The sequence below is a fragment of the Chanos chanos genome, chromosome 9, assembly GCF_902362185.1.
Source record: "Chanos chanos chromosome 9, fChaCha1.1, whole genome shotgun sequence".
NCBI classification, from domain to species: domain Eukaryota; kingdom Metazoa; phylum Chordata; class Actinopteri; order Gonorynchiformes; family Chanidae; genus Chanos; species Chanos chanos.
The window spans coordinates 37,832,132-37,853,518 of NC_044503.1; the positions used below are offsets into that span (position 1 = coordinate 37,832,132).

Genomic DNA, 21,387 nt, shown 5'->3' on the forward strand with positions numbered 1-21,387 from the left:
CACAAAGACATGTCAAACCAAAAGTCCAAAATGGCGGTGCAGGTTGTGACAGAGCCCCCCCCTTAAGGGGCGGCTCCCAGACGGCCCAAAAGAAAAACAAAGTCCAGAACAGACCGGGTGGGTGGGGGGGCGCACAAGGGGATGACCGAAGGTGCTGCAGCCGACGGGCCCCCTCTGCGGCCGAGCAGGTGAGGGGTTGGCTGGAACAGACTTTCCAAACCGGCAGAAGAACAGGAACGGAGCAGACTCTTCAAACAGCCTCGACGTCGGCTAGAGGGCTGAGCTGATTCGGGGAAAGGGCCTCGGGAACAGGACAGGGCGTCAGCATGGGAGCTGACCAGGACAGGGCGTCAGCATGGGAGCTGACCAGGACAGGGCGTCAGCATGGGAGCTGACCTGGACAGGGCGTCAGCATGGGAGCTGACCTGGACAGGGCGTCAGCATGGGAGCTGACCTGGACAGGGCGTCAGCATGGGAGCTGACCAGGGCCGGGAAAGCGGCCTCAGGAACAGGGCAGGACAGCGCATCCTCCATGGTGCGCCAGGCAGCGCATTCCTCGCGCTGGGCAGCGCATCCTCCATGGTGCGCCGGGCAGCGCATTCCTCGCGCTGGGCAGCGCACCCTCCATGGAGCCTTCGGAGTCACTGCTTGAAGAAGGGGCTTGAGGGGATTCAGGGTGGCAGAGACAGGAGACCCAGGAGCAGACACAGCCCTAGAGATGGTTGGGCCCAGCACCACAGTCCATGTGGTGCCTGGGTCTAGGGCTGGGAGCCCCCCCCCCAAAAAATTCCCCCCCCTGGGTTAGGGGCTGGAGAACCTACCGAGAGAGGGAGCCCCGCCGCACCCAGGTCAGGAGCTGGAACCGTCTCTGCCCGGGAGACAAAAGTGCCTGCTGGGTCCTTGTTGGGTCTATCGTTCTGTCACGGCTGGTGGTGTGGTGCAGGACCCAAGTGCAAGACACGATGTTTGACGGTGATAAACAGAAGACTTTACTTAAAATGAGGATAAAAATACAAGTGCAAACTAATAAAAGCCGATAACAAAAGGTGCAGCATGACAGAGTGCTCTAAAACACAAACAACGATAGACCAAGGACAAGGAAAACACTAGGACTTAAATAGAAGAAGAACTGAACAGGGCAACACAGGATTGGTTGAAATTAACAAGGTAATAATTAGACAAACAGGTACAGGTGAGGGGCGGAGACAGACAGAGAACAGGAGCACAAAGACATGTCAAACCAAAAGTCCAAAATGGCGGTGCAGGTTGTGACAAGTATGAATGACTGCCCTGAATCACTGACCTGGCTTAGGTTTTTGCAATAGCCTATCGTTATTATCATATAATTATCATATACAATAATATATGAATTATCATACATTATAATATTGCTCAGAATGTATAACCATCAGTATTGTCTCTAATCAAACACAGAACATTCATGTGTTAGACTGATATAGACTAATAGACTAGTAAATGAAGAGTCATGTGTGAGACTGATAGACTAGTAAATGAACAGTCATGTGTGAGACTGATGTAGTAATAGACTAGTAAATGAACAGTCATGTGTTAGACTGATATAGAATAATAGACTAGTAAATGAACAGTCGTGTGAGACTGATATAGACTAGTAAATGAACAGTCATGTGTTAGACTGATATAGAATAATAGACTAGTAAATGAAGAGTCATGTGTGAGACTGATATAGACTAGTAAATGAACAGTCATGTGTGAGACTGATAAACTAGTAAATAAACAGTCATGTGTGAGACTGATAGACTAGTAAATAAATAGTCATGTGTGAGACTGATATAGACTAGTAAATGAACAGTCATGTGTGAGACTGATAGACTAGTAAATGAACAGTCATGTGTGAGACTGATAGACTAGTAAATGAACAGTCATGTGTGAGACTGATAGACTAGTAAATGAACAGTCATGAGAGACTGATAGACTAGTAAATGAACAGTCATGTGTGAGACTGATGTAGACTGATAGACTAGTAAATGAACAGTCATGTGTGAGACTGATAGACTAGTAAATAAATAGTCATGTGTGAGACTGATAGACTAGTAAATGAACAGTCATGTGTGAGACTGATAGACTAGTAAATGAACAGTCATGTGTGAGACTGATATAGACTAGTAAATAAACAGTCATGTGTGAGACTGATATAGACTAGTAAATAAATAGTCATGTGTGAGACTGATAAACTAGTAAATGAACAGTCATGTGTGAGACTGATATAGACTAGTAAATAAACAGTCATGTGTGAGACTGCTATAGACTAGTAAATGCTTGTAATATAATCTTGTGGCGTGATGCCACACAGCCCTAGTTCCATATAAAAGAATAATGTAGAACAGTGTCTCCGGTCTCCATGTACAGACTGGCTCTTGGTCTAATCTGAATATGTAACTGTCAGAGAATTGTTTGATTCTTTGTCCTGATTTAATGAGGTTTCAGGTTAGAATATGAGGAGATCACTGAAGAAGCTGCCTGGGAGACAGAGAGAGGAAGTGAATGGTTAAGGATGTGACTGTTGACAGAGAGAGGAAGTGAATGGTTAAGGATGTGACTGTTGAAGGTCCCGATGTGGGAGGATTAGGGGAAATCAGAGACAAGGTTTGTTTTTTTGTTGTTTCTAACTAAACGAGTCCCTTAGGAAGATCCCTTTTCAGCTTCATTAGATTTAATGTAATGAGCTTTTGAGGAAAGTCCCATCTGACTTTCTCTGATGTTTGTGCTGGTCACAGTCTGTAGTGCTGTTCAGTGACATCACATGTCTGAAGGACAGCACCGTTTACACGCCTCTCAGTACCATGGCATACAGACTTAATAACTGTGGGGCAGCTGTGGTCTAGTGGTTAGAGACCTGGGCTTGTGACCAAAGGGTTGCCGGCTTGATTCCCAGGGCCGACATCCACTGCTGTGTGGGCAAGGCGCTTAACCCCAATGCCTTCCGGGTGCAAGAAATGTGTGTTTGTGTTCACTACTGGTGTGTTGGATGGGTTAAATGCAGAGGACCTGTTCACTGTGTGTGTGATCTGAGAGATTTACATTTTTTACATATAAATATCTGATCCAGAGTGGTCATGATAAAGCCAGTGGAGAAGAGAGAGAGACACTGGACACATGTCCTCCTCCCAGTGGAGAAGAGAGAGAGACACTGGACACATGTCCTCCTCCCAGTGGAGAAGAGAGAGACACTGAACACATGTCCTCCTCCCAGTGGAGAAGAGAGAGAGACACTGGACACATGTCCTCCTCCCAGTGGAGAAGAGAGAGAGACACTGGACACATGTCCTCCTCCCAGTGGAGAAGAGAGAGACACTGGACACATGTCCTCCTCCCAGTGGAGAAGAGACAGAGACACTGGACACATGTCCTCCTCCCAGTGGAGAAGAGAGAGACACTGGACACATGTCCTCCTCCCAGTGTGATTCTGCTCAGCGTTAGCATGTGTCACACAGCCGGCTTTTCAACCCTGGAGCCCAGATGCAAGACCAGTCTCTGCTGTGTCACAGCCTGTAGACGTTAGGTCTGTGCTAAGCAGGGCCCTGACTCAGCGTGTCTCAGCCTGTAGACGTTAGGTCTGTGCTAAGCAGGGCCCTGACTCAGCGTGTCACAGCCTGTAGACGTTAGGTCTGTGCTAAGCAGGGCCCTGACTCAGCGTGTCTCAGCCTGTAGACGTTAGGTCTGTGCTAAGCAGGGCCTTGACTCAGCGTGTCTCAGCCTGTAGACGTTAGGTCTGTGCTAAGCAGGGCCCTGACTCAGCGTGTCTCAGCCTGTAGACGTTAGGTCTGTGCTAAGCAGGGCCCTGACTCAGCGTGTCTCAGCCTGTAGACGTTAGGTCTGTGCTAAGCAGGGCCCTGACTCAGCGTGTCTCAGTCTGTAGACGTTAGGTCTGTGCTAAGCAGGGCCCTGACTCAGCGTGTCTCAGCCTGTAGACGTTAGGTCTGTGCTAAGCAGGGCCAGCGTGTCACAGCCTGTAGACGTTAGGTCTGTGCTAAGCAGGGCCCTGACTCAGCGTGTCTCAGCCTGTAGACGTTAGGTCTGTGCTAAGCAGGGCCCTGACTCAGCGTGTCTCAGCCTGTGGACGTTAGGTCTGTGCTAAGCAGGGCCAGCGTGTCACAGCCTGTAGACGTTAGGTCTGTGCTAAGCAGGGCCAGCGTGTCACAGCCTGTAGACGTTAGGTCTGTGCTAAGCAGGGCCGGCGTGTCACAGCCTGTAGACGTTAGGTCTGTGCTAAGCAGGGCCAGCGTGTCACAGCCTGTAGACGTTAGGTCTGTGCTAAGCAGGGCCCTGACTCAGCGTGTCACAGCCTGTAGACGTTCCTGTGTCTATCTGTGTGTTCTAGAGAGTGAGTGTTTCCTGTGTGATTAATGTAATCATAATACTTACTGTGTAAACACAGATCATCATCATCATCATCATCATCATCATCATCATCATCATCTTAACACGCGAGCAGAACTTTTACTGTATTTCACTCTTCAGCTGTTACCTCATTGGAATAAATCTCTACTATAGTGTAATGTAATCACCTTTAAATCACACATGATAAAACTGTCCAGTGTAAACTGGTCTATAACTCGTGTTGGTCTCATCTCTGCTGTAGTGTCCCAGTCACACACAGCAGAGACTGGGGCAGAGTCTGGAAGCACTCTGACTCTCTACTGTCACCTGAACACTGACTCTACAGACTGTCAACACTTCTTCAGTCCTGATAAAGTAATACTGATCTGGGTGAATGACAGAGGAACTGATCTACAGACAGACTCCAGATTCATAGTCAGGTCAGAGCCAAATAACTGTCTCCTCACTCTGTCTGTGAGGCTCCAGGATCAAGACAACAACAGGAAGTGGACATGTCAACTGAAAGAGGGAAATAATGTTAAAACCTCAGTCAGTTACATCACCAAATGGCCAAGTAAGACACAACACATCACCTTCATCGTGCCTTAAACCATCGATAGCTGAGAAATTAAAATAAAATATAGTTATGCAAAATATAGTTATACAAAATATGTTTGTGTTTCTGTTTGTGCTATGTTCACACTGACTCTGTGGTCTAAATGTGCATTTATGTTTGTGTTATGTTCACACTGACTCTGTAATCTAAATGTGCATTTATGTTTGTGCTATGTTCACACTGACTCTGTGGTCTAAATGTGCATTTATGTTTGTGCTATGTTCACACTGACTCTGTGGTCTAAATGTTCATTTATGTTTGTGCTATGTTCACACTGACTCTGTGGTCTAAATGTTCATTTATGTTTGTGATATGTTCACACTGACTCTGTGGTCTAAATGTGCATTTATGTTTGTGTTATGTTCACACTGACTCTGTGGTCTAAATGTGCGTTTCTGTTTGTGTTATGTTCACACTGACTCTGTGGTCTAAACGTGTGTTGATGTTTGTGATATGTTCACACTGACTCTGTGGTCTAAATGTTGATGTTGTATGGAGATAGTTTCACTATTTTACATCATTTGCATGTTTTGACATAATTGACATGTTTTGACATAATTGACGTGTTTTGACATAATTGACGTGTGGAGAGAGAAGAATCAGAACAAGTTTGGTGTCAGTGTTTACAGAGAAACCAAACCTTTCCTCTCTTTCCCTCACTCTCTGAGGGTCAATTTAACATTTAAAAACATACACTAAACATACAAACATATGGCATTCCAAACAGAAACCACATGAAAAAAAAACACAAACATTTATTAACTTTTCTCTTCAATGGCTTAAATGTATGTGATCCATACTGTGTTATAGTATATGAAGACACCGGATGACATGTTACTTCAATATTTGAAATAATAAGATGCAGAATGTGAAGTCCATCTATTCATAAGGCAGAAATTCTCTTGTCCCCAGGTTCAATGCTCCCGTTTACTGGTGACATGCCTGAGAGAATCACCCCCTTTAAGATGACAGCTGTCACAGTACCACCATCACAGGGAGGTAACATGACCAGCAAGACCACCTTCACTTCAGTGTTAAACACGGCCGATAGAGTCTTTAACTTCAGTGTTAAACACGGCTGATAGAGTCTTTATCTTCAGTGTTGAACACGGCTGATAGAGTCTTTATCTTCAGTGTTGAACACGGCCGATAGAGTCTTTATCTTCAGTGTTAAACATGGCCGATAGAGTCTTCAGTGTTAAACACGGCTGATAGAGTCTTTATCTTCGGTGTTAAACACGGCTGATAGAGTCTTTATCTTCAGTGTTGAACACGGCTGATAGAGTCTTTAACTTCAGTGTTAAACACGGCCGATAGTGTCTTTATCTTCAGTGTTAAACACGGCCGATAGAGTCTTTATCTTCAGTGTTAAACACGGCTGATAGAGTCTTCAGTGTTGAACACGGCTGATAGAGTCTTTATCTTCAGTGTTGAACACGGCTGATAGAGTCTTCAGTGTTAAACACGGCTGATAGAGTCTTTATCTTCGGTGTTAAACACGGCTGATAGAGTTTTCAGTGTTGAACACGGCTGATAGAATCTTTATCTTCAGTGTTGAACACGGCTGATAGAGTCTTCAGTGTTAAACACGGCTGATAGAGTCTTTATCTTCAGTGTTAAACACGGCTGATAGAGTCTTCAGTGTTGAACACGGCTGATAGAGTCTTTATCTTCAGTGTTAAACATGGCTGATAGAGTCTTTATCTTCAGTGTTAAACACGGCTGATAGAGTCTTTATTTTCAGTGTTAAACATGGCTGACAGAGTCTTCAGTGTTAAACACGGCTGATAGAGTCTTTATCTTCAGTGTTAAACACGGCTGATAAAGTCTTTATCTTCAGTGTTAAATACGGCCGGTAGAGTCTCTCACTGGTGATAATGATCTGAATGTTGCTCTGATGCTGATGTTGAGTCTGAATTGTGTAAATCTGAGTTTCTCAAAGCGACCAATCAGCAGCGACCTACCGTTTCAGCCTTGCCCTCCCCTAATACCAAAGTGTGTGATTCTGCTTCTCTTTTCTCCCTCAGTCAGAACATCACTTTCCACAGGTAACAGTTCACTCTTGATGGGTTTTTTTTCTTCTTCATTTACTGAGTATATAACATGAACTCTTCTGGATAGATTTTTGATCTGAGAACCTTCACTTCTTATGAGCGAATAAATGCTTGGTCTAACTCTGAGCTGTGTGTGTGTGTGTGTGTGTGTGTGTGTGTGTGTGAATGTGTGTGTGTGTGTGTGTGTGTGAATGTGTGTGTTACAGAGTCGATTGTCAGATTAACCATCTTCTCCATCCTGATGGTGCTGCCTGTGGTCATTGGAGCTGCTGTTTATGTAAAGAGGAGGATCCACCAGGATCAGGGTGAGAGACACACAGTGATGATGATGCAGTGACATGACTCTTTACTCAGGGCTTTGGTTGGGTTTGACTTTCTGGGGGATTTTTAAACGTTTTACATTTTGACCAAAGAGTGAACAGATCAGTCGACATCTTTTTTTTTCATCTCCTCTCTGAAGTCTTGGAACTTCAAGACAAGAACTGAGAGATTAGACCAACAGAGAATCCTTAACAAGCCTCCAATGGCTCAGACATGTGCAGGGCAGTGGAAGATCTGCTAACTCAGACTAGATTTAACCCTTACACATAAAAAAAATGTTTATATTTGATCCTGATGCTGGTAAATGTTTGATCTTTCAGAACGTACAGAACAGAGGGAAAAGACAACGTATGATTGGTCAGAGGGAAAAGCCGACGTATGATTGGTCAGATGAGGATAAGTCTTCAGAAAGGAAAAGCAGTGAACTGTGAACCAAACAGAAGACTGGGTTTGATCAACAGAACCAGACGGATACAATGACTGAATGATAGAACTGATCAGATTGGTGATCAGAAGACAACGCTGAACACTGAATGGTTGGAGCAGAGAGGGGCGGAGACAAGGTCGTTACACGAATTAAGCTTCAACTCGCTTTTATTTTTAATTGATTTTAACAAAATTTCTGTGACACAGGTGTAGAACTTTCTGTGTGGAGTTTACATGTTCTCCCCGTGTCTGCATAGGTTTCCTCCTACAGTCCAAAGACATGCAGGTTAGGTGAATTGGAGACACTAAATTGCCCCTAGGTATGAATGTGTGTGTGAGTGTGTTTGTCTGTGTGTCTGCCCTGTGATGGACTGGTGACCTGTCCAGGGTGTTTCCCTGCCTTTTGCCCTATGAGTGCTGGGATAGACTCCAGCACCCCCTGTGACCCTAATCAGGATAAGCAGCTTAGATAGTGAGTGAGTGAGTGAGTGAGTGTAAATAGTAAGAATGATATCAATCATTATTTTTATCAGATATGATCTTAGATTTATCGCTCCATTATTCCATACATCCAGTCAGAGATGGTAGAAAAATCCCTCCTGTCAGAAAAGAGTGTGGAAAAGTGGAGGAGTCACAGCAGAAGAGGGCAGTGATAAAACAAGCTCTCATTTCATCACAGTGATTAGAGAAGAATGGGTTTTACAACAGCGCCCTCTTGTGTATACTGATGATAATGCATGAGAATGATGCATCATGTTTGAATGGTTTTACCCAATAAACAAACATTGCAACATCAATTACAAAAAATGATATCAGTGTCTCTACTCTAAGGTTGCTTGGGGATTAATATGATATTAAACATGAGTTCAGTCAAAATACACCTATCTGGTTTATGGTTGTATGTTCCAGTGCAAAAATCAAACTTAAATATTGTAAATGATAAGCAAGAGCTTTTATTGTATTGTATCTTTTTTTATTGTATTTGTATTTGTCATGAATAAACTATCAGTATTCATTATTTATGGATATTTAGGCTTGACATAATATTATCATATATTCCATACTGCTTTAGACACTGACTCCCTGTATTTGCCCACATCAAGTTTAAGACCCTGATGCTTTCAGATCAACCAGTAGAATCCAGCCTACATGCGTCTGGTCCCTTATAAGGACCTATGTCCTATCCCACCTGCCACGGTCCACGAGGTAACAGCATTTGGTGATTCTGTGATCCCGCAGCAGAGACTCACCAAATGGACCTCCTTCCATGCGTGTTTCCTCAGTGGTGGAATGAGTCGTCTGATTCCATCCAGTCAACTGACTCCCTCTGAGTTTTCAAAAAGCACCTGAAGGCTTCTCCGTGAAAGCCTCACCTCCCCGGCCACTAACAATCCGGCCTTCTATACCTGACCCCTATCTACTCAATACACCCTATCTACTCAGTACTCCTCATTCTATGATGTATACCTCATAGCACTGCCTTACTATTACTATACCTGACCCCTATCTACTCAATACTCCTCATTCTATGATATATACCTCATAGCACTGCCTTACTATTACTATACCTGACCCCTATCTACTCAATACTCCTCATTCTATGATGTTTACCTCATAGCACTGCCTTACTATTACTATACCTGACCCCTATCTACTCAATACTCCTCATTCTATGATGTATACCTCATAGCACTGCCTTACTATTACTATACCTGACCCCTATCTACTCAATACTCTTCATTCTATGATATATACCTCATAGCACTGCCTTACTATTACTATACCTGACCCCTATCTACTCAATACTCCTCATTCTATGATGTATACCTCATAGCACTGCCTTACTATTACTGTACCTGACCCCTATCTACTCAATACTCCTCATTCTATGATGTTTACCTCATAGCACTGCCTTACTATTACTATACCTGACCCCTATCTACTCAATACTCCTCATTCTATGATGTTTACCTCATAGCACTGCCTTACTATTACTATACCTGACCCCTATCTACTCAATAATCCTCATTCTATGATGTTTACCTCATAGCACTGCCTTACTATTACTATACCTGACCCCTATCTACTCAATACTCCTCATTCTATGATGTATACCTCATAGCACTACCTTACTATTACTATACCTGACCCCTATCTACTCAATACTCCTCATTCTATGATGTATACCTCATAGCACTACGTTACTATTACTATACCTGACCCCTATCTACTCAATACTCCTCATTCTATGATGTATAACTCATAGCACTGCCTTACTATTACTATACCTGACCCCTATCTACTCAGTACTCCTCATTCTATGATGTATACCTCATAACATTACCTTACTATTACTATACCTGACCCCTATCTACTCAATACTCCTCATTCTATGATGTATACCTCATAGCACTACGTTACTATTACTATACCTGACCCCTATCTACTCAATACTCCTCATTCTATGATGTATACCTCATAGCACTACGTTACTATTACTATACCTGACCCCTATCTACTCAATACTCCTCATTCTATGATGTATAACTCATAGCACTGCCTTACTATTACTATACCTGACCCCTATCTACTCAATACTCCTCATTCTATGATGTTTACCTCATAGCACTGCCTTACTATTACTATACCTGACCCCTATCTACTCAATACTCCTCATTCTATGATGTATACCTCATAGCACTGCCTTACTATTACTATACCTGACCCCTATCTACTCAATACTCCTCATTCTATGATGTATACCTCATAGCACTACCTTACTATTACTATACCTGACCCCTATCTACTCAATACTCCTCATTCTATGATGTTTACCTCATAGCACTACCTTACTATTACTATACCTGACCCCTATCTACTCAATACTCCTCATTCTATGATGTATACCTCATAGCACTACCTTACTATTACTATCAGTCTATCCTGATGTCTATACTGTCCTGTGTGCACTGACTTTTTATGATGTGGATTTCCTTCCCTCTATAGCTGGTACTACCAAGCACTTAATTATAATACCTGTTGCTGGAGGTAGAGAACCTGACAGTTTATATGATGGGAGCCTTTGACACACGTGTAATCCGCTCTCTTATCTCCCTTCAACAGTCTTGCATTTGTATCTGATCTAATACTGAACTTAGTGGTTGCACACTTATGTAACAGACAGCTGCTTAATGGCTGTATGCTTGGTCTGTATTCTGGCTTTCTTAGAAGTCACTCTGGATAAACGCATCTGCTAAATGAATGAATGTCAATAAGTGAATAAATGTTCAATTCAAATCTAGATGACTTGAATACTCAAATAAGGTGTCACTGTTACAAATATAGTCATTACTTCCTTTATTTACACAAATGCATTTCTGTGTTTACTATACTGATTCCTGAATGGGGAACTTGTGTTGTAATACGTGAGGATTTTCATACACATGTTGAGATGTGATGTTGCTTACTGAAAAATGACACATGCCCTGCTGAATTACAAAATCTTTAGTGGGTGGTTGAACTGAACAGCAAAAATAGTTTTTGGTTTTTTTTACTACTGGTCAGAGGAGGTGACATTGCACAAGAGGGGCTGGTTATATTTAAGACAGACAATCTCTTCCCTTTAGACAGGATACACTCACAGAAAAGAAAGGCTTCAAACTCAGTATGGCAGCAAACAAACTGACATCTCTACTTGAATTGACAATCACAACCTTCCTTCTTCTGACAGGTAAAGAATGATGATATGAACTGGTTTGTTGTTATTTGTTGTTTGTTGTTGATGCTGGACTGTAACTATGCCACGAAGACAAGAATAGTGAATTGTATTTTATTCAAACACTCTGTCTTATGTAGCTTTTATATCATAAATTACTTGACGTTAGTATCAGTCTTTCCTGATTTTAAAATCAGGATATATGTGTGATGCTGATATATGAAACCACGGAGTGGAAGTCTTGTGTAAAATTGTCTCTACTTTGGCACCACATGCGGTTTGAAAAAGGTTAATTAGACTCAACACCAACAGCTTGAAAATGCAGAAGGGAAGTCAGTCACCTCGATCAGATTTTTAGAAAAAGAATTCCTTGTATAAAAATAAGCACCAGTTCCTGGCATACAGGGTCCTCTGTGTTTCCAGTAGTAATGTGAATGTGAGGATGTTGTGGTGTTGTGTTGTGGTAAAGGCTCTGAGGAGACCCAGTGCAGTAGTTAAAGGCTCTGAGGAGACCCAGTGCAGTAGTTAAAGACTCTGAGGAGACCCAGTGCAGTAGTTAAAGACTCTGAGGAGACCCAGTGCAGTAGTTAAAGGCTCTGAGGAGACCCAGTGCAGTAGTTAAAGACTCTGAGGAGACCCAGTGCTGTAGTTAAAGACTCTGAGGAGACCCAGTGCAGTAGTTAAAGGCTCTGAGGAGACCCAGTGCAGTAGTTAAAGGCTCTGAGGAGACCCAGTGCAGGAGTTAAAGGCTCTGAGGAGACTCAGTGCAGTAGTTAAAGACTCTGAGGAGACTCAGTGCAGTAGTTAAAGACTCTGAGGAGACCCAGTGCTGTAGTTAAAGACTCTGAGGAGACCCAGTGCAGTAGTTAAAGGCTCTGAGGAGACCCAGTGCAGTAGTTAAAGACTCTGAGGAGACCCAGTGCAGTAGTTAAAGGCTCTGAGGAGACCCAGTGCAGTAGTTAAAGACTCTGAGGAGACCCAGTGCTGTAGTTAAAGACTCTGAGGAGACCCAGTGCAGTAGTTAAAGACTCTGAGGAGACCCAGTGCAGTAGTTAAAGGCTCTGAGGAGACCCAGTGCAGTAGTTAAAGGCTCTGAGGAGACCCAGTGCTGTAGTTAAAGGCTCTGAGGAGACCCAGTGCAGTAGTTAAAGGCTCTGAGGTGATCCAGTGCAGGAGTTAAAGACTCTGAGGAGACCCAGTGCTGTAGTTAAAGGCTCTGAGGAGACCCAGTGCAGTAGTTAAAGACTCTGAGGAGACCCAGTGCTGTAGTTAAAGGCTCTGAGGAGACCCAGTGCAGTAGTTAAAGACTCTGAGGAGACCTAGTGCAGTAGTTAAAGGCTCTGAGGAGACCCAGTGCAGTAGTTAAAGGCTCTGAGGAGACCCAGTGCAGTAGTTAAAGGCTCTGAGGAGACCCAGTGCAGTAACTGAGTGTTTGGACTGAGAATTTGTCTGTTTTGTTGGGTCTCAAATCTGCATTCAGCCAGCTGACGACTTCTACTGAAATTCATTTCGTTCAATTTGAGATTGTTTGGTGTTTTCAGCGGATATTTGACTTAATTAAGGCGGCACCATGTCTACAGTTACACACACGGAGACAAACAAACACACACAAACACACACTCACACATACATTACAAACAAGGTACCTGGGGGAAAATAAGTTCAATGATTGGACATTTCAATTTTTATACCCTTCTGGAATTTCTCAGAACTGAGGACAAACCTCACATGAGACCTGTTTTCACTCAGCCACAATGTCAGTCTATTTCTCACTCTATTTCTCAGAGAAAAGACACTTCTACAAAAGTCAGACTCCTGGAGAAATTGATGATGTCACACTGTATGCATACTCTATAGTGGAATATATTGGCTTTGGCTGTGAGAGCTGCTCATGAGAAAATATCAGTAAAACAAATTCAGTTTTTAATTCTGAAGTATTTTTAATTTGTGCATAAGGAAACAAGGATAGAGAATGACTGACAGTAAAGACCACACCCTGAACACTGAAGAAGAGAGAGTCCCACTGTGTGTTGAAATCTCATAAATGTGTGGAAATGAAAAAAGCAGAAATACTGAAATGTATGTTTCTCAACTCAGAAATGTGCTAGGACATAAACATGCCCATCACCATGGAGACCTAAACACCAAATTCTTATCTCATTGTCTATCACACATGGTCATAGCTGTTGTCCTTTTTGTGATCTGTGATAAGTGTAAATGAACTGAGACCCTGTTTGATCACTGTAAATCACTCTCATACTGGAAAGGACCATTGACAGAGCTTCTGGCCAAGGAATACCCCTGTTTGGTCTTTGACGTTCTTTGATTGTGGGACTGATGACTGGGGGTGATGGGGGCCTGATGACTGGGGGTGATGGGGGCCTGATGACTGGGGGTGATGGGGGCCTGATGACTGGGGGTGATGGGGCAGTGAAATGACCAATCAGTGATCATTCTTCTGTTGACTATTTAGTAGATGTACATTTAATAGCAACTGAAACAGATTGTGGATCATAATGAGAGACTGAACAGATGAGAATGTATAAGATACACAGTTAATGAACTCTGTGAACTCTCCTACAGTTTAGACTCTCATTACAGAGTATTTATTTTTGGACCAAGTATTTCTGTTCAGTAAATATATTTGTATTTTTCTCCCATTGTCTTGAGTCATCTCTCTGCTCCTAGTTCCAGGTGATCTCAGTGACTTTTAAAGAGATCAGCCTTTAGCAGAGATAAGCCTTTATCAGTGTCTGACAGGTTTTATGAGAAATCTTCTAAAAGCAGGTTTGATCAGAAACAGTGTTTCAGCTCAGTCACTCACTCTCACTTATTTTCAAAGCTGCTCATCCTGATTAGGGTCGCGGGGGTCGCTGGAGCCTATCCCAGCGTTCACTGGGCGAAAGGCGGGGAAACACCCTGGACAGGTCGCCAGTCCATCACAGTTCATCTCAATCAGATTATGCCAAAAAACACATTAGAATATGAGAATATGTTCACCACCTCAACCTTCACATCAACATATATTCTGATGTACATATAATTATATAAAAGTGATATTGTTTCATTGCCAAAACTAGGCGGATACTTTAATAACTGAATAAACTATCATTTAATTAACCCATACACACTAAATGAGATTAGACTGTGAAATAAAACACATTGTTACCTGTACTCGTCTGAATTTGAGTTCAGATTCTAATGATTAGTCCATAGCTGGCTTTCTCCCAGATGTTAGTGGACAGGAGTCTGGTGTCTGTGCTAGTTTCAGTTTCAGTTCAAATTTCAGTAAACAGTCATTATCTGTCATGACTCTCTCCCAGGTGTCAGTGGACAGGCCACCACTGTGTACTCTGGACATGGAGATGATGTCACTCTGCCTTGTCCTAATTTGGTTACTACCGACTGCTCCTCAACTACATGGAACTTACAGAGGAACCCCACAACTCATGAGGTGGTTACTCTGGGAGTTGTCAGACCAGAGTACACTATGAGAGCTGACAGACTGAGTCTGGGGTCTGACTGCTCTCTGCACATTAATAAAGTCAGATCTGAGGATGCTGGACTCTACACCTGTCAACAGAAAAAAGGACCAAAACGTGGAGAGTATGGCCATGTGTATCTGTATGTTCTAGACAGTGAGTGTTTCCTGTCTGATTAATGTGATCATAATGCTTTCAGTGTAAATGCAGATCATCGTTACTCTAAATGTAAAACTTTACTGTTTTTTATCTGCTCAGCTGTGGAGTCATTTGTGTAAATCTCTGCCACACAGTCAGGTCCACAGCACATCTCATCACAGTCCCACTTTATAAAGTTCACCCTTTAACTTTTGCTCTAGTCCATCAGGATCTACAGTCTGACAGCACCTCACAGTCCCACTTTATAAAGTTAAACCTTTAACTTTTGCTCTAGTCCGTCAGGATCTACAGTCTGACAGCACCTCACAGTCCCACTTTATAAAGTTAAACCTTTAACTTTTGCTCTAGTCCGTCAGGATCTACAGTCTGACAGCAGTGTTACTCTGTCCTGTTACCTGAACACTGAGGAGGGCCTGTGTGGACCTGGGTCTCAGTATGAAGGAGTTGAACTGAAATGGGTCAGTGAGACAGGAGCTGATCCAGATCCCAGATTCCAGATCTCACCATCATCCTCCTGTCCCAGACTTCTGAGGGTGGAGCTCCAGGAACAAGACACCAATCAGAGGTGGACATGCCAAGTGACTGACGGAAAAGACGTTAAGGCTTCTTTTAGTCATGTCATCCACTGGCCAGGTGGAAAATGATGCCAACCCACCAAACTTTTTTTTTTAAAAAGTCTTTAACTAAACATACACAGCTGCAGTCTTTCAGGAGAGTAAACTCTGTCATTCAGAGGAATAATTCACGTTTGAAATGCATTTGTTGCTGATTTATTAGAATACTGACTCTGAATGTCAAATGTGTGTAATTCACATATCAGTGTGGTGTGTAATAAAAATACTACTTCTAATTTCTGTCTTCCACAGCTTCTCCCGCCGCACCAACAGTGACCACAGCTCCTACCAGTTCACCTGAGAGAACCACGTCTGCTGCTGGAGGGAAAGGTATATCACACCAAACACCTCATCACTTCCAGAACATGTCGATATGCTGAGTCCTCCTGAATACTGTAGATGTTAGACAAACCACTGACATCACAAATGAAGGAAAATATTAAGACAAAGATCATTTTACATCAGCCCAAATTCCAATACAGAGTGACTGACTGTCATGCCTTTCTCTCAGGGGTTAGTCAACAGGACATCACTGTGTACTCCAGAGATGGAGATGATGTCACTCTGCCCTGTCATAATGTGGTTAATCCTGACTGCTCCTCAACTACATGGACGTTTAACAGCCAGAAGCCTTTAAATATAGAGGTGGTCACTCTAGGATTCGTCACGCCAGAGTACACTGTAAGAGCTGACAGACTGAGTCTGGGGCCTGATTGTTCTCTGCACATTCATAAAGTCAGACCTGAGGATACTGGAGTCTACACCTGTCTACAGTATCTGAGTAAAACTGGACCAAGACATGGAGATGTTGCCCGTGTGTATCTGCGTCTTCTACAGAGTGAGTATTTCCCGTGTGATCATTATGATCATAAAGCTTATCGATTGGAAAAGTGGGAACCGATACAATCGGTATTTAAACTGTGAATAACTGAACATAATATCTGTCATGTTTAGTATTGTTGTCAGCAGCATTTGCACTATGTACATAATGCTCCAGACTAGTTTGTAATATGTAATATGTCCTACCATGTCTCCACAACTTATCATTTCCAAAATTTCCAAAATACCTGCTGGCATCACCAAGGGACAGATCAACTCTGCCCTGGTAACACCATCAAAACTGGGTACATGACCTATAGGACTGCACTCAACTCACTGTTAAACACAGCTGATGGAGTCTTTCACTGATGATAGTGATGTGAATCACTCTGATGCTGCTCTTTAAACTAAAGTGTGTACATTTGGGTTTCTCAGAGTGATCAGTAAAGGCTGTTCCACATTTCAGGACTGTTCTAGTTTAGTCTCATTCTCTTCAAATACCAAAATGTCTGAGTCTGTTTCTCTCTCTCTTTACCCTCAGACAGAATATCACTCTCTGCAGGTATGGAACATTTCTCTTACAGTTTGTTCAATTAAATTTATCTTCAAAGATCTTTTCAGTATCTTAAGGCCTTCAAATCATTGAATGTGAATTATATATTATATATAATTATAACCTCAAGGTTGTAAATCATTTTCCAGGTATGTGTTTAATTTGTGCTCCATAGTGTGTTTAAGTGTTTTTCAGTGAATAAATGTTTAATCTAAATCACTATTAATCACAGTATGGCTGAATGTGTGTGCGTTACAGAGTCGATTGTCAGATTAAGCATCTTCTCCATCCTGATGGTGCTGCCTGTGATCATTGGAGCTGCTGTTTATGTAAAGAGGAGGATCCACCAGGATCAGGGTGAGACACACAGTGATGCAGTAAAGGTTAGAAATACAGGTGTCCGTGGTCAGTGACAGTTCAGCTCAAAGGCCAGTGAAAATCCAGATGACAGTTCAGTTGAAATCATATGGGTATAGTCATATTAAGACCTTTATTTAGATTTGTTTTCTTGTGTGAAATAAATGATTTTTCATCAGGTTTTACTGCTCTTTTCTTTTACACTTCTCCACTCAGGTGACCAGGTTGTCATGGAGCTTCAAAGACATGAGCTGAAACAACAAACTACAGCTTGAATTCACTTTAGTCATCACATCTTTGTAACCTGACCCCAAACCCCAAAACTCAATCAACCCCAGATCCCAGTCAGTCCCTTTGCTTAAAGGCTGTACACAAATACAGAGCTCCTTAAACATCAACTTTCTTAAGCTTTCAGCTATCAGAAGATGGCTATAGATCTACTTTTGAATATGTAATAAACCCTCTTTTGGAAAGTCGTGTTGTGGTTTTGTGGTTGGTGGTGGGAGCACACGACTCACACCCACAGAGGATTCCCTGCACCCTTCCCACAGTCTGAATCTTTTCTCTTCCTTTTCCCTCCTCTCCTTCATTCACACTGTTCTGACTGTGGACTAAATACTCCTTCATTCACACTGCTCTGACTGTGGACTAAATACTCCTCCATTCACACTGCTCTGACTGTGGACTAAATACTCCTTCATTCACACTGCTCTGACCGTGGACTAAATGCTCCTTCATTCACACTGCTCTGACTGTGAACTAAATACTCCTTCATTCACACTGCTCTGACTGTGGACTAAATACTCCTTCATTCACACTGCTCTGACTGTGAACTAAATACTCCTTCATTCACACTGCTCTGACTGTGGACTAAACACTCCTTCATTCACACTGCTCTGACTGTGGACTAAATACTCCTTCATTCACACTGCTCTGACTGTGAACTAAATACTCCTTCATTCACACTGCTCTGACTGTGGACTAAATACTCCTTCATTCACACTGCTCTGACTGTGGACTAAATACTCCTTCATTCACACTGCTCTGACTGTGGACTAAATACTCCTTCATTCACACTGCTCTGACTGTGAACTAAATACTCCTTCATTCACACTGCTCTGACTGTGGTCTAAATACTCCTTCATTCACACTGCTCTGACTGTGGACTAAATACTCCTTCATTCACACTGCTCTGACTGTGGACTAAACACTCCTTCATTCACACTGCTCTGACTGTGGACTAAATACTTCCTCATTCACACTGCTCTGACTGTGGACTAAATACTTCCTCATTCACACTGCTCTGACTGTGAACTAAATACTCCTTCATTCACACTGCTCTGACTGTGGACTAAATACTCCTTCATTCACACTGCTCTGACTGTGGACTAAACACTCCTTCATTCACACTGCTCTGACTGTGGACTAAACACTCCTTCATTCACACTGCTCTGACTGTGGACTAAATACTTCCTCATTCACACTGCTCTGACTGTGGTCTAAATACTCCTTCATTCACACTGCTCTGACTGTGGACTAAATACTCCTTCATTCACACTGCTCTGACTGTGAACTAAATACTCCTTCATTCACACTGCTCTGACTGTGGTCTAAATACTCCTTCATTCACACTGCTCTGACTGTGGACTAAATACTCCTTCATTCACACTGCTCTGACTGTGGACTAAACACTCCTTCATTCACACTGCTCTGACTGTGGACTAAATACTTCCTCATTCACACTGCTCTGACTGTGAACTAAATACTCCTTCATTCACACTGCTCTGACTGTGGACTAAATACTCCTTCATTCACACTGCTCTGACACTCTCTCTATCTGATCTGTCTTTTCTTTAAACCATCACTGTCTCTCTCTCACTGATCTGTCTTTTCTTTAAACCATCACTGTTTCTCTCTATCTGATCTGACAGCTATCATATCAGTCCTCAAGAAAACAGGATGTGATGCAGCTGATCTAGTAAACTATCGACCAGTCTATCTCTCTCCCTTGCCATTGCTGGTTAAACTCCTTGACCACATTGTTTCTGCCCAAAGCTACAAAGTTCCATTTAACTACAAAACCATCTGAGTTTAGTTTAAGACTGGGCACAGCACTGAAACTTCCCCTAGTCAGAGTTAGGAATGATCTCCTTATGTCAGCTGACTCAGGAGATATGAATATTCTTCTATTCACCACTTCATATCACAGAACATCTTTCATTTCTCATCACTGCCACTAAACCAAAAGTCAACTGTCTTCACGAGTTTTCAGACCTGAGACAGAAATTAAAACATAAAACACTAACAAAACATGATGTGGTATAGGAACTATAAAAATATGCTGGTTCTCAATGTTTTTTATTTTCTGATTCATTTCTGATGACAGCAGACATCAGTGTGCTTCAGATTAAAGAAGATGTCTGTAAATTAAAGATTCAGAAATGTATTATTCATGGTGGTAACAACAGTGCAGAGTTCTACAAATGTTAAACAAGTCTACAAATGTTCAAAGCTCTTTAGACAGTGAGATGATCCCTGACACAGTGAGATAAATATGGTTATAATCATATGAGTTTACAGTCAGATTTATTCTTAATTTACACAGTCATGACCAAAGACTCACATCTCTTATCAAATATCAACAGTTTTCTGTAAAGACCACGGGAAAATAGTTTTTAAAAATAGAATTAAAGTTAGACATCCTTAGAGTAATTCTTTAAGAATGCTTACATGAGAAGTACTGGTGCTATAAAATGAATGTATGACAGAAAACAGCAATTGTCAACATGCACAAAACGATGGTGATTTGTGCAGCTCTTGTCAGAATCGCGTAAAGACCTTCGGCTCATGTTATTATCAAACTATAAATAAAGAACTGTCATTATTGTCACAGATATTGAAAATTAAAATAGGAATATTCATGTGACAGAGTGATAGAATCAGACATATTTTTGGATTTGTACTTGTCTGTATTTGATATTAACCTACATGAGAAATGCTGGTGTCGTGATCCTGAATGGCAGAAATCCAAGCGTTACCGTGGAAACTAGACATTCAGTGTGTCGTATGTGTGATTTCTGGTCTTCCTTTAAACTGCACATACGTCATATCTATTCAATAGACCGTCACCAACTATTCTGTAACTAACCTAGTGCTAACCAGAGGTGGATGAGCTCCGACTTCTGAGTCTTGGCTCCTAAATATGGAGAGTTACAATAAAAAGAAATACACTTGTCAGTTTGTAAATGATCAAATGAATCCCTGAATACACTGTCTTATTACAGCCTTAATGGGGAAACTGTAATTCTGTAATGAGTAAATATTTCGCTTTTGGACAAAACGTCCATTCCATCATTACCCCCAGCATGGTTCTGTGGGCCCGATGCAATACCAGCAAAATCCACCAGAGGGCAATGCGACGTTTATTTAATACAGATGATCAGTCAAGTAACGTCACCCAAAAAACATCCTGTGCATTTACTGCCCCCTTCTGTACCTCCGCAGAGTTTAGCCATCAAAGACAAACTAAATCATAAAACTATCACACACAGTTTAGTGAGTAAAGACAACATGAGAAAAATACTGAAGGTGTCATCCACAGACAGCTCATCACTGGTCTTTTGATGTGTCTTAAATCTGTGGATAAATCAGGTTTTGATCACGTTAAACTGACGGTGTAAATTAAGTTGTCTAGGGTGTACGGGCGCTGAATATATCTGATGTTTCTACTTCTCTTCATTGCTTCTTATTGATAACAGTGTAGAGGTGACTGGGGTCGTGGTCACTGGGGTTGTCATGGCGATCCTGCTGTTGTTGTCCTGTTGTTCTTACAGTGGAGTAGGTCACTGTGTCCACAGACTGGCTCTGAATGAACATGAGAGAAATGATTCAAATGTTTATCATTGATGGAAG

General features: G+C 42.2%; 1 protein-coding gene across 1 annotated transcript in view; it reads right to left on the reverse strand.

Annotated features, from left to right (window-relative positions):
- Window positions 1–21,210: 21,210 nt before the first annotated feature.
- LOC115821751 (NACHT, LRR and PYD domains-containing protein 12-like) overlaps window positions 21,211–21,387 on the reverse strand; it is a 16,210-nt gene continuing 16,033 nt past the window's right edge. Inside the window, exon 11 of the mRNA XM_030785546.1 lies at window positions 21,211–21,339. Within this exon, the coding sequence (XP_030641406.1) occupies window positions 21,211–21,339 (129 nt within the window). The remainder of the gene's footprint in view (window positions 21,340–21,387) is intronic.